General features: G+C 36.9%; 1 protein-coding gene across 1 annotated transcript in view; it reads left to right on the top strand.

The window, feature by feature from the left end:
- The window catches only part of clstn2a (calsyntenin 2a), a 277397-nt gene extending 265944 nt beyond the window's left edge, over positions 1-11453 (top strand). The window contains exons 12-17 of the mRNA XM_056241145.1: positions 4757-4965; positions 5399-5566; positions 7285-7430; positions 8011-8134; positions 9300-9487; positions 10463-11453. Of these exons, the coding sequence (XP_056097120.1) occupies positions 4757-4965; positions 5399-5566; positions 7285-7430; positions 8011-8134; positions 9300-9487; positions 10463-10666 (1039 nt within the window). The 3' untranslated portion in view covers positions 10667-11453. The remainder of the gene's footprint in view (positions 1-4756; positions 4966-5398; positions 5567-7284; positions 7431-8010; positions 8135-9299; positions 9488-10462) is intronic.
- Positions 11454-12712: the final 1259 nt, after the last annotated feature.

Genomic DNA, 12712 nt, shown 5'->3' with positions numbered 1-12712 from the left:
TAATGATTTCATGAACAACTTCACCGAGAAAATTGAAAGCATCAGAATCACAATTGTAAACGCTCAATCTTCGCTCGCGCCTTATAATTCAGCCGCAATTGTCACCCCGCAAGAACAATTACAATGCTTTACAACCATAGAACAAAAAGAGTTAAATAAACTCACTTCATCTAAAACAACAACATGTTTATTAGATCCTATACCTACTAAACTATTGAAAGAAGGGTTACCTATAGTGGAAGAGTCTCTTCTCAATATTATTAACTCATCTTAATCTTTAGGCCATGTTCCAAGAACGTTCAAGCTGGCAGTTATAAAACCTCTTATTAAGAAACCACAATTAGATCCAAATAACCTTGCAAATTACAGACCCATCTCAAATCTTCCATTCATGTCAAAAATATTAGAAAAAGTTGTGTCCGCTCAACTCGGCTCTTTCTTGCAAGAAAACGACATCTATGAAAAGTTTCAGTCTGGATTCAGGCCACACCATAGCACTGACACTGCGCTTGTTAGAATCACAAATGATTTACTTTTAGCTTCGGACCAAGGCTGTATCTCAGTACTAGTTCTACTTGATCTTAGTGCTGCGTTCGATACTATAGATCACACAATACTCTTAGATCGACTACAAAATTACATTGGTGTTCAAGGACAAGCATTAAGCTGGTTCAGGTCATACTTATCTGACCGCTACCATTTCGTCTACTTAAATGGAGAAAAATCGATCATAACTTCGGCAAACTATGGAGTGCCGCAGGGATCTGTGTTAGGCCCTTTATTATTCTCAATATATATGCTGCCACTTGGTAATATTCTAAGGAAACATGGAATTAGTTTCCATTGTTATGCCGATGACACTCAAATATTTCATCACGGCCAGATGAATACGCTAAATTATCCAAATTGACAGATTGTGTTAAAGATATAAAAGTTTGGATGACGCGTAATTTTCTTTTATTAAATCCAGACAAGACAGAGGTAATACTTATCGGTTCTAAAAACCGTCCACAAAACCTTTCACAGCACGACTTTAACATATTAGGATGCCCTGTTACTTTATCCGCTACAGTAAAAGACTTGGGTGTTACATTAGACTGCAACCTGTCTTTTGAAAAGCATATTTCATATGTTACAAAAACAGCCTTTTTCCACCTTAGAAACATTGCTAAGCTACGTAATATGCTATCAGTCTCTGATGCAGAAAAGTTAGTTCATGCATTCATGACCTCGAGACTAGATTACTGTAATGCTTTATTAGCTGGTTGTCCTGCATCTTCAATAAACAAGCTACAGTTAGTCCAAAATGCAGCCGCTAGAGTTCTTACTAGATCAAGAAAATATGATCATATAACACCGATTCTATCATCACTTCATTGGTTACCTATAAAGTTCCGTATTAATTACAAGATATTGCTTTTGACTTATAAAGCTCTAAATGGTTTAGCTCCAGTCTATTTAACGGATCTTCTATCGCCCTATAATCCATCGCGCTCTTTAAGATCACTAAATTCGAGGCTTCTGGTCATTCCTAGGATATCCAGATCCACCAAAGGAGGGAGAGCATTTTCACATTTAGCTCCGAAGCTCTGGAATAGCCTTCCTGATATTGTTCGTTGCTCAGACTCGTTCTCCCAGTTTAAAACTAAAGATGCATCTATTTAGCCAGGCATTCATATACATTTTTTATCTTACAGTTACTGTAAATTCGGCCTCTACTTCATAAACGCCAGAGGAGAACTGGCCCCGACTGAGCCTGGGTTCTCCCAAGGTTTTTTTTTCTCCATTGGGTCATCTGATGGAGTTTTAGGACAGCATCGGGTCACTTGATGGAGTTTTTCGGTTCCTTGCCACTGTTGCCTTTGGCTTGCTCAGTTGGGGATATTCAAATTAAATGACCCATCATACCACTGATCAGCTCTACCAAACTTGGATGTCTTTTTCCAGTAATAAACAAACACTGTTAAGTTGTTTTGATTAAAACTGTGAAGCAGCTTTGATACAATCTGTATTGTGAAAAGCGCTATATAAATATATATTTGACTTGACTTGACTTGAAAAACAGAGTACTATAATTGCTCAGCAGAACAGGAAATGGACTTTCTGCTGTTAATCTACAGCACTCTAATAATTTACAAAGACTTTACAGGAGTTACTTCCTGTCTTATTTTAACTGTGATCTTGCGTTCTGTTTTTCTCTTTATCTCTTTTCTCTCACTATATCTCTACCGTCTTATTGCCACCATCTTCCCGCACATACAATTCTCAGAGGCTTTACTATCAAGCACCTCAGGTCAATAAGTGGGGAAAATTATGGTTTGATGGTTCTTGTTTATTGATCATTACCCAGACTATCTTTCATGCCCAGCATTTTAGTATGGCTTCAATAAAGAAAGAATTGATTTTTTTTTTATAGATTTCACCTTCCTCTAATAAATAATTGTGATTAAAGCTGCATATTTTAATATGGTTACCAGTAACTTGATTATTTTTTTTAGTAGCATGACAATAGCTTAGTTGTTGAAACGAGTAGCTTTGACAAACTTATTTCTTTAAAAAAAAAAATCTTTAAAAACTGTTGTTGTATTTCTGACACAGCTTGCAGAAGACTGAACTAAACTGATAATTAGACTCCATTCTGTCTCTTAAGACACTTTGGGATCATTTTATTGAGTCATTATGTTCAGATGGTACTTTTAATAAATAAACTGATGAAAAAAAGTTTATTTTTTATATATATATATATATATATATATATATATATATATATATATATAAATCATTCTAAAATGCTGATTTAATGGAACATTTTCTTGTTTTCAACTGATAATAATAGGTTTGCTGCTTGAAATATATTAAAATAGAAAACAGTTACTTTAATAAATGCAGCCTTGTTTGAGACTTTTTTCAAAAACGATAAAAAAAACCTGGCCAACCCCAAACTTTTGAAACACCTCCAGTTACATTCACAGTGTGTTTGTGGGTGTCCTTTTCCCTTTAGAGATACTCATTTAATTGTCAAGAGTGGAAGGAATCGTGTCATCTGACACAGTCTAATGAAACCTATTGGATCCAATTGCACCCGGCTGATATGTGCCCAAATAAAACTTTACTGTGGAGAAAGGGAGAGCAGGAGAGAATGAAAAGAAGACGGAGGCTTCTGAACTTGTCTGGTGTGCATTGGTGAAGAGGATTGCCTAAATGAGAACAGACTTCCCTGGTCGATAGTGGAGTGAGCCGTAGCTCTTGTAATAGCCAGAGTCCGTCTTAGACCAGCTCCCAATATCCTTAAATCAGCCCTGTAAATAAAGCAAGATTGTTGCCCTTTTTCGCAAAGCCTTTTTAATGAGTGAGCATGCTCTCGACTATTTTACTTTAGTGCGTCTACCGAAGGGAGCCACTTTTACACTTCACAAACTTTCCACCGTCATTTTTACTGCAGTCATTAGATGTAATTGTTTTGTTGGTTCCACACAATTTTGTGCTCCCCTTCCTTCTCATTCAAGGCTATTCTCCGTGGCCGTTTGAGGGAGAGCGTTTAGGCGATCCGTAGAGAGGAATTACCGCAGGGAGATAGCGCACCATCGCTCGAGCACGGCTAAGCATCACTCCACCCGCGACGGTGGCAGAAAGCGGGTTGTTGTCTCGAACAAACAGATAGTTCTTAATTAGTGGGCGAATATATAAATGAATTAGTAAACCAACAAGTGCTCTTTAGGGCTCACCCTTGAAAAAGAGTAATTACTGGGTGCATCGTGAGAAAAGGAGGCCTGTTAATCCTAAGACACTTTATTTTCCCCTTTCTCCTCGCATACTAGCTGTAATGAAGCTGGAGGGACTCCAATTTCCCCAGCAGGTCGGTGTGCGAGTCTGTTTCAGTCCACGCTTCAGCGGCTCTGTCTTAATCAACACTGCTTCTGACTGCCATATCAACTTCTTCAGCTGGCATCAGGAGGAGGTGGCACCACTGCTCGCGTTCTTAAAAATATTTTTGTCGACTCGCTGCTTTAAAACTAACTATTGCGGCATCATTAATTGGTCCTGTGGTGGATTTCACCTGTGAGGTACGACTGTGCTGAAGTTGATGGTGACAGTCTAAAACAACAGTCAGACACTGCAGTCATCATCTGTCCAAACACTCGCTTGAAAAAGAGTTTGTGAGCGCCAGTGCATGTCAATGGATACAGACTTTATTTTGGGAAGCAAGTGTGTTTAGGTAATTCCAATGTTCAATAAAGTGTGTTTAAATGCATAAAAAAGGTTTAATTTTTCTTTGATTACTCAAATGACCTGTATGCATTTCCGTGATTTTCATTTTCATTCATTACTTTAATTTAAAATGTTTTTATTTTCATTTGTCATGTATTACTGAAAGGTACTTACTACAGGTATTTACCACAGGATTTTGGTTGTTTAATTATTTTTATTTTTTTTGTCTTTCATGCATATAATACGAGTCAAAAGTTTGGACACACCTGAATGAACGTTTCTAATGATGCAAAATACCATGACCAATAGGCGTATCCAAACATTTTTACTAGTTATGGTCTCATTGCTTTAAAAGGAAGCGGTGTTAAAATCTGCCGAAAAGCAGTGTGCAGAAAGCTTATAGACAAGACAAATATTTTGAACATGGCTAATCCCATCAGATATAAAACTCTGTTTTTAGAATACTTATTTTCATGTTACTCTGTGGCCTTTTACACCTCCAGTGTTAAGTCTCTTGTTTCCCTCCTCTCCATTTTGAAACTTGTAGGTGTTTCGGTGAAGATACGTGCATCTCCATTCCAGACATCAAGGCGATGGTGATGGTAATGCCGCCCAGCGAACCTCGGATCACCATCGCTGGAGTGGAGCGGTTGGTTTGGCCCGCAGCTCAGCTCCGAGCCCCTGTCGGGGTGGCCGTTTTCAAGGACATACACATCATTAGTACCGTCACCAAGACCGACAACACCCTCAGCATAGGTGATAGATGACTCACTTTCACAGCTCATATATTAACATAATCTCACTCCTTTGCATTCATCCATTTCACAGGTGCCACAGTTGCACATTTTCACTGCAATGTAACCATACAAACGTTTTAGTATATTTACCACGGATGTGTTTTTTATATAATGGTTAGTCTATTATTATCAAGATTATAAACGCTGCCTTCTGGTTATTACACTGACCTTAAGTCAATTGTTTTTTTATTAGTGTCTTTTTTCATTTAAAGTTCAACAAAAGCGTCCGGCTTCTTTTAACGAATGTTGTGCCAGGGGTAGTGAAACAATAAATCATCGAAATTAAATTCATACACAATCAATGGTTGTTTGTGGATACAGCGCAAGGTCATATATTTGCCGCTGCATATCTCTGCCTGTCTACCAGTGTGTGTATTTGTGTGTTTGTGTAGCCCGGAGGCCTGGCATTCTGGAGTTGATGCATAACCTGGATTATTGTGATGTGCTGGTCATCGGAGAGGAGCTGGACCCGGAGCAGGAGAGTCTGGAGATCCACCACAGCTCTCTCTTAGGCAAACATCTGGACGCCACCAACTCTACCTCTGGCATCTCCATCTACGGTATGGTCGACCACATGTCTCGAATCTACTATACAGCCATCTGCTGCCAGGATGTTTCTCATTATCTCTTTTTTACTTTGCATTACAGTGACTTCATTTATTGCTTATTTATTGCATCTTCCAGTTGCTTCATTTAGCATGAGTTAGTATGTATGTACTAACTAAATATGTGAAGACTGTAGATGTTAAACTGATTGTACTGTAGTAATATCAGTTGAACATCTACAGTCTTGTTGAACAATCAGTTAAACAGATACATGCATACAGATCTAGATTTAAATACATTCTACATGGAGAACTCATGCTAAAATGAAGCAGCTAGAAAAATGTAAAGCCTCAAGCTGTGGATAAGCAATAAATGTGTTAAAGGAAAAAGGCCAAAATTGGGAAATCTGTCATTATTTACTCACGCTCATGTCATCCAAAACTGTTTCTTTCCTCTATGGTACAAAAATTGGAGATATGTTGAAGCACATTCTGGCCAGTCTTTTGCATATAATGACAGTGAATGGAGATCAGGCTCCAAAATGACAAACACAAAACCATGAAAGCATCATAAAAGAGCTCCATTTGACTTGTGTGCTATATTCAAAGTCTTCCTAAGCCAAACAATAGTATCCATTTATATGTCGCCTTAAAATGCAAAATGGCAGGTTTCATCAATGTGACATGTGTTGGAATAATTCAATAAGGTATGAAGGCTACAGCAGAGGGGAATTTTAAGTGAATAACTTTTTTTAAGGGAATAAAATTTCAGTCTGTTTTGCACAAAGCCCATTGTATGGTTTCAAAAGATTTGGAAAATATTACCTTTCAAAGGTTTGGGCTCTGTACTATTTTTAAATGTTTTTATCTCTTATGGCTACAATATATATATATATATATATATTTCAATATATTTTAAAATGTAATTTGTTCCTGTGATGGCAAAGCTGAATTTTCAGCAGCCATTTCAGCCATAATGCCATTGACTAGTTTTCGGTGTCACTTGACCCTTCAGAAATCATTCTAATATGCCGATTTGGTGCTCAAAATCATTTCCTATTATTAGCAACTTTGAAAACTATTGTGCTGCTTAATATTTTTTGTTGACTCGTGATACACTTTTTCAGGAATCTTTGATGGATAGACAGTACAAAAGAACAGGGTTTATAATATAATATAAAACATAATATATGATTTTTTTTTTTTTCATTATGAGAACCTAGAATGCAAAAGAGTGAACAGAATATACAGAAAATTATATGTATTTGATTTAATCAGTAAATGACGACACACCCAGTTTTGGGTGAACCCCTTTAAAAAGAATTAATATGAGAAAAATAATCAGTAATATTTTTCCAGCTGATATCAGTTCTAAAGAAAGGTTGTGCACTTTATGGAAATCTGGTAGGTCAAATTTAAATGCTTTTATGCTTTTCAAAAAAGTTTTGATCTTTAAAAGTCACTCTCGATTGTGCTCAAAATCCTTTAACCCAGATCCTGCTCAGACTCTTGAACAGATCTCTGCCTCTATCATACTGAACCATTTGGCTTTTTGCAAGCAATTCAAATCACCTTGACATTTTGTGAAGTGGTTTGAGTGTCGGGTACATTTATTAGACATACATTTACAAAGACCTACTTGTTCAGGGACTCCACGTTGAGGATCTCTCAGGGCTCTGGAGCTCTTTTGTCTGAGTAGACCGAGTTCCTGACACTGGTCTTTCTTGTCTCAGGTGTTGACTCCATGGCGCATTATGAACAGGCCATCAGGCAGGTGAGGTACCGTAACTGGAAGCCTGGCGGTCTGTCTGAGAGAAGGTTCCGGCTCAGTTGCTCTGAACTGAATGGACGCTACACAAGCAATGAGTTCAACTTCGAGGTCAGAGACTGCCTTCATACTGGGCATGGCTTTTTTTATTATTTGTATCATCCATTTACTTTATCCCCTCTTTCAATTCCTGCTTTTCTTTCAGCTTTTTGCACTTTTTGACTTTTGGTGCTTAAAAGTTACCGAAAACTGATCTTGCAGAGCCAGACTCTTGACTTTTAACTCTTGATTTCTGACTAAGAGCTGTCCACTAATACAGAAAGAGACCGTCTGACAGAATTGTAAAATGACCAACCAGGTTTTTTTGTTTTTGTTTTTTACTTGTATTATAAATCTAAAATGTATTATTATTATTATTTATTTAATTTTTTGTGAGGAAACTATTTTGAGTTTATGATGTTTGTTCTGGTTAAGGAGACATCATGTGATTGAGACTTCAGTATGATTTTCAGTATGATTGTTATGAACCTAATTTCATTATAAAACGTTCTCAGTAAAATCCCAGATTCTTTTGACATAACAAAGCTTCATTTGCTGAAATAGCTTGACCTGGCCAAGATATTATGGATTCAAAACAGAACAAGCAAGCTTTTGTCTCTCTAAACTATTTTCTGTTTGCCCCGCCCCTCAGATTGGAGTAGTGCACAGCTCAGAGTCTGTGGAGCATCCCAATCACATGGCCGTCCAATCCCAGTACATGAGACCTGTGCATCATCCACTGGTGGTTCATACAGCAGACTCTGATCACATCTCAGGTAAAGTCAGCCCTGTTGCCTCTTAATGATGTTTGTCTAAATCTATTCATGCAGTCATTTTACCCTGGGTGATATTATTGTGTAAATAATAGCTGGAAAATAAGTTGGTTTACCTTGTGATTAATTAAAAAATGTGTTGTTGCTTTGTTAAACCATCTCATTAAATTGTAAACAAGTGGCTTTAAGGAGGACAGTAAATGTGTCATAAAAACCTATTCATGGGAGAATTCAGCTTCCAAAAAAAAAAAAAGCAGATATGCACACACACATATACATACAAACCTCTGCACGCTGGTCTAAGCGGATGACAGGCTCTTGAGACTGTATTGTTGGTTTGAAGGAGTTTGGAAAATTACACTTACTCTACCAGCTCACGCACACACACCAGGGACACCAGTGATCTCCCCAAGGGCACACAGAGCACAGCTGACTGCGGCGAGATGGAGCACTCTGCTCTCTGGACTGAAGAGAGAAAGAGGGGGAGAGAGAGATGACAGGATACTGCTTTAGGAGAGACATGGAAAAACAGCAGGTGGCACTGTGACCTCATGCTCCCAATCCTTCTCTTGCTGACTGCAAGGTCTTAGTTAGCGGCACTGTTCTTTAAGTGAACTGTGCCAAACTGTCTTCCTCTGTCAACACGGCTAAATAAGCTTCACCTCAGCTACCTAGTACCGACCTCCATTAGAAAAACACTAAAAGACTGTAATCCAGGATTGTATCGATTTTTTGCATGGCTGAGTGAGTCATAACAATTGTGAATGAATAAACATAATTGCAGAATAGAGAGACTAAAGCAATACGCCTCTAAGACTTTCAGGTGGCAGATGGGGCACAGGTGTGGGTTTGACAGCAGGTCAGAGGTGAAACTAGGTATGACAGGAGCTAGTGAACCTTAGAATGGGCGTCTCAATGTGTTGATGGTGAAAAAGACTGGGAAATAGATGCCTCTAACATGGAAAGGATGTTGGGCTTCTGGGTTGTACAGTATGAAAGCCTGACAAGTGCAATATATGTCAATGTTCAATAAATAATTATATTTATCTGTTTTTTATCACATTTATCATAATTATCACAACAGACAATTTATTCAGTTTTAACCATTTGAATGGTTTGTAGCAACATAATGTAGCATTCATAGATGTCTTTACCTATGTGTCATTAGGTACCCCTCCTGCGGCCACAGTGGTAATTGTAATGTGCATCGCTGCCCTGGTGGTCATTGTAGTCTTGGGCATCTACCGCATCCACACCACCCACCAGGACGGTTCAAAAGAGGACGAAGAGGGAAGAAAAGACCTGGAGATGGACTGGGATGACTCCAATCTTAACATCACTGTTAATCCCATGGAGGTCAGTAAGTGCCTCATTGGTAAAGACAAATGTTTGGGAAGCAATTTTGACATTGAAGGTTGTTAAACTTATCATAGTTTGAAGTAGTTAAACCACAGTCTAGCTATAGTAAAACGAATGAAACTGTAATTAATAATTAATAATTGGGTACATTACAACTACAAGTTACAAACAAAAAAGCTTGCACTGTCTTGAAGTTACTTAAGAGGGCAATATTTATTTTTATAAATGAAAAAAACTTCCAATGGTAGGCCTATCATTTAAATTGAATCAGATCCATCAGATTCATTGGAATGAAGCAAACTTTCTAAATTGACATGTGTGAGAGAGAGAGGACAGTTTATGATGAACCAATTCATTTGAATTAATCACACTTTTCTACATTTAGGTAAGTAGGTCAAATTTATTCATTTACTATAATAGTACTTAATATTTTGAATCAGCTTTTATTTTTTATTTTAGTCATTTTGTTACAATATGTGCTTATGTGACTTTTATTTACACTTTAAACTTTAAAGATTTCAGTTAGTTACCAAGGCAACATTTCTAATTTTCATTCATGTAATTTTCTAGGTTTAGGTTTTAACTTTTCTAGGTTTAGGTTTTCATCTAATATGTATTTTTTTATATTAGCTTTATTTAAATTAATTAATTTTGGTAACACTTTATTTTAAGGTAACGTAGTTACACGTTACTTCATGTACTATATGTATAACAGTAAATTATGCATAATTACAAGTAACCAACCCTAAACCAAACAATAACTGTATCTCTATAGTAAGTACATGTAGTTTATTATTACAACTCAGTACTTATTTGAGTAAGTACAATGTAACTAAGTCACCTAAAAAAAATGGTAACCAATATTTTTAGTTTTAGTTAACAATAACAACACTGCTCTGTAGCATGAGGAGTTTTACTGTTTTTATCCTGAAGATGGTCTAAATATATATAGCATAATTCTTTTGGTTCTAGAGCATTGATGGGACTCAGATTGCTGAGGAGGTGAGGGAGGAGGAGCCAGAGGAAGAGGAGGATGAAGACGAAGAGGATGATGAACTGTCAGGAGATCTCTCTAGTGCTGAATCCGAGGACAGTGATGAAGAGGAAGAGTCTAGCATTCAGAAGGGAAAAGTGAAAGGAAAGCTGGAGTGGGACCAATCTACGTTACCCTATTAAAACACAAACAAACACAGTCTCTCTCACTTACACACACACAAACATACATACACCTTCACACAAGCAAGATTCACACACAGACATAGACTTGTGGACACACACGTACACATATACATAAAACACTTGCATTTAATGCCCCCTCACACTTACAGAAGCCAGAATTTATTGCCTGAAAAGCTGTCAAACACATCAACCTGATTTTGACTCTTTCCAACAGCCACAAAAAGCATCCTGTACCGCCATCTGCAGGTCAATATTGGGACGCGCACCCTTCAGTCCAAACTCTACAAAGCCTGTATGTACTTCTGTAGTGTATAAGCTGCAGTGTCTCAGTAGATCCACGAAAATGAAAGATAAATTAACACAATGGACTAAATTGTGAATCAACATCTCTGGGATGTTTTTTTTTTATGTTTACAGTTTTTTTTTGTGCGTTTTGTGTAGATTAATCAGATTGTAGTCTAACATCATGATGCGTTCTCCCGTTTTGAAATACTAAACTGTAATATTTGACAGTACGGCTATGCCTTCACCATTTGTTGTCTTCAGAGTAACATTTAATATTGCATTGATGTGCAATAGTAAATACCCAAAAGTTGTTTTTTCAATGAAAGTATATAATAATGATATTTTCTTCATTTGAAATTAAGCAAATAGGTTTATTTTAGATCCTCAGAGAGATTTTGATTGAGACGGTTCTCTTTAAACAAAAGTTATATAGTAATTTATGGAAGTTTGTTTCCACCATGGAATGAAACAATATACAAAGGTAATTGTGACTTTTTATCGCACAGTTCTGACTTTTTTCTCTCACAATTGCAAGTTGACATCTTGCAAATCTGACTTTTTTCTCAATTGCGAATATATATATATATATATATATATGTTAGAAAAATATAAACAAGTTAAAATCTCACAACTCTGAGAAATAAACTCGCAATTGCAAGAAAAATGTCAGAATTGCGAGTTTCTATCTCGCAATTCTTTATTTATCAGAATTTAGACTATTTTCGAACATTTTTTTTTTTTGCAATTGCAAATTTATTTCTAAGAATTAATCTTAGAAAAAAATTATTCATCACAAACAGCACAATTGCAAATTCGTAAGTCTGAATTGCAAAATATAAACTCACAATTCTGAGGGAAAAAAAATCGGAATTGCAGGCTACATACTCACAATTCTGATAAATAAATTTGCAATTGCGGAAAACGTCAGAATTGTGAAATATAAACTCAAAATTGCATGAAAAAGTCCGAATTTCGACTTTATTTATCAGAATTTCGAGTTTGCAAGTTTATTTTGCAATTGAGACTTTCGAATTTGCAATTGTGAGTTTGAAATTGCAAGAGAAAAGAACGAATTGTGGGATATACACTCGCAGTTGCGAGGGAAAAAGTCAGAACTGCGAGACGTAAACTCGAAAAAAGTAAGAATTGTGAAATAAAAGTTGCAATTACTTTTTTTTTGATTTGGGGGTGGGAACGAGCTTCAATAATAATGAGATGAAAAAAAAGGAAAATTTAAACTTCCTATTTTTCTTTTTTTGGGGGGATCTCGGTGGGAAGATAGGAGGAAGCGTGTCTGTTCATTTTTATATGCCTGTCTTCTGTAAATAGAGAACTGTAGAGTAGTTGAATGGTGACTCAGACTCCTCACATCCTCCTGCATCCCTCACATGGCCTGTTTGTGTCCACACTTGCTTGCTGAAGAGGAAGGTTCCTCCTCCTCCTCTCTCTGTCTGTGTTGATCTCTTTTATCGTTCATGGTGTCCTCCTCACCCCAAACGAGGATTGGTTCTCCCTCACTCCACCTCAAATAGATTTGTCTGAGCCTCTGTAGACAAAGGCACTTTTAAACTATTAAAGGAAAGAAATAGAAGAAATGTGTTCAATGATTTTAGCCCGGGGCTATTTTGGTATATTCTGGGGATCTTTAGGCTACTAACTTCCCTGCAGTGCACAGTTCAATTCATTCTTCAAGGGAAAAGAAATAAAAAAAGGAATGCAAGAAAAGTACAAACAAAAGCAAAGTCTTTGTGAAAAGTG

This window comes from Rhinichthys klamathensis, unplaced genomic scaffold (assembly GCF_029890125.1).
Source record: "Rhinichthys klamathensis goyatoka isolate OS25496 unplaced genomic scaffold, OSU_Roscu_1.1 h1tg000631l_1, whole genome shotgun sequence".
Taxonomy (NCBI): domain Eukaryota; kingdom Metazoa; phylum Chordata; class Actinopteri; order Cypriniformes; family Leuciscidae; genus Rhinichthys; species Rhinichthys klamathensis.
Note: the sequence above shows the minus strand (reverse complement) of the source record. Positions and strands in the feature narration are given on the sequence as shown.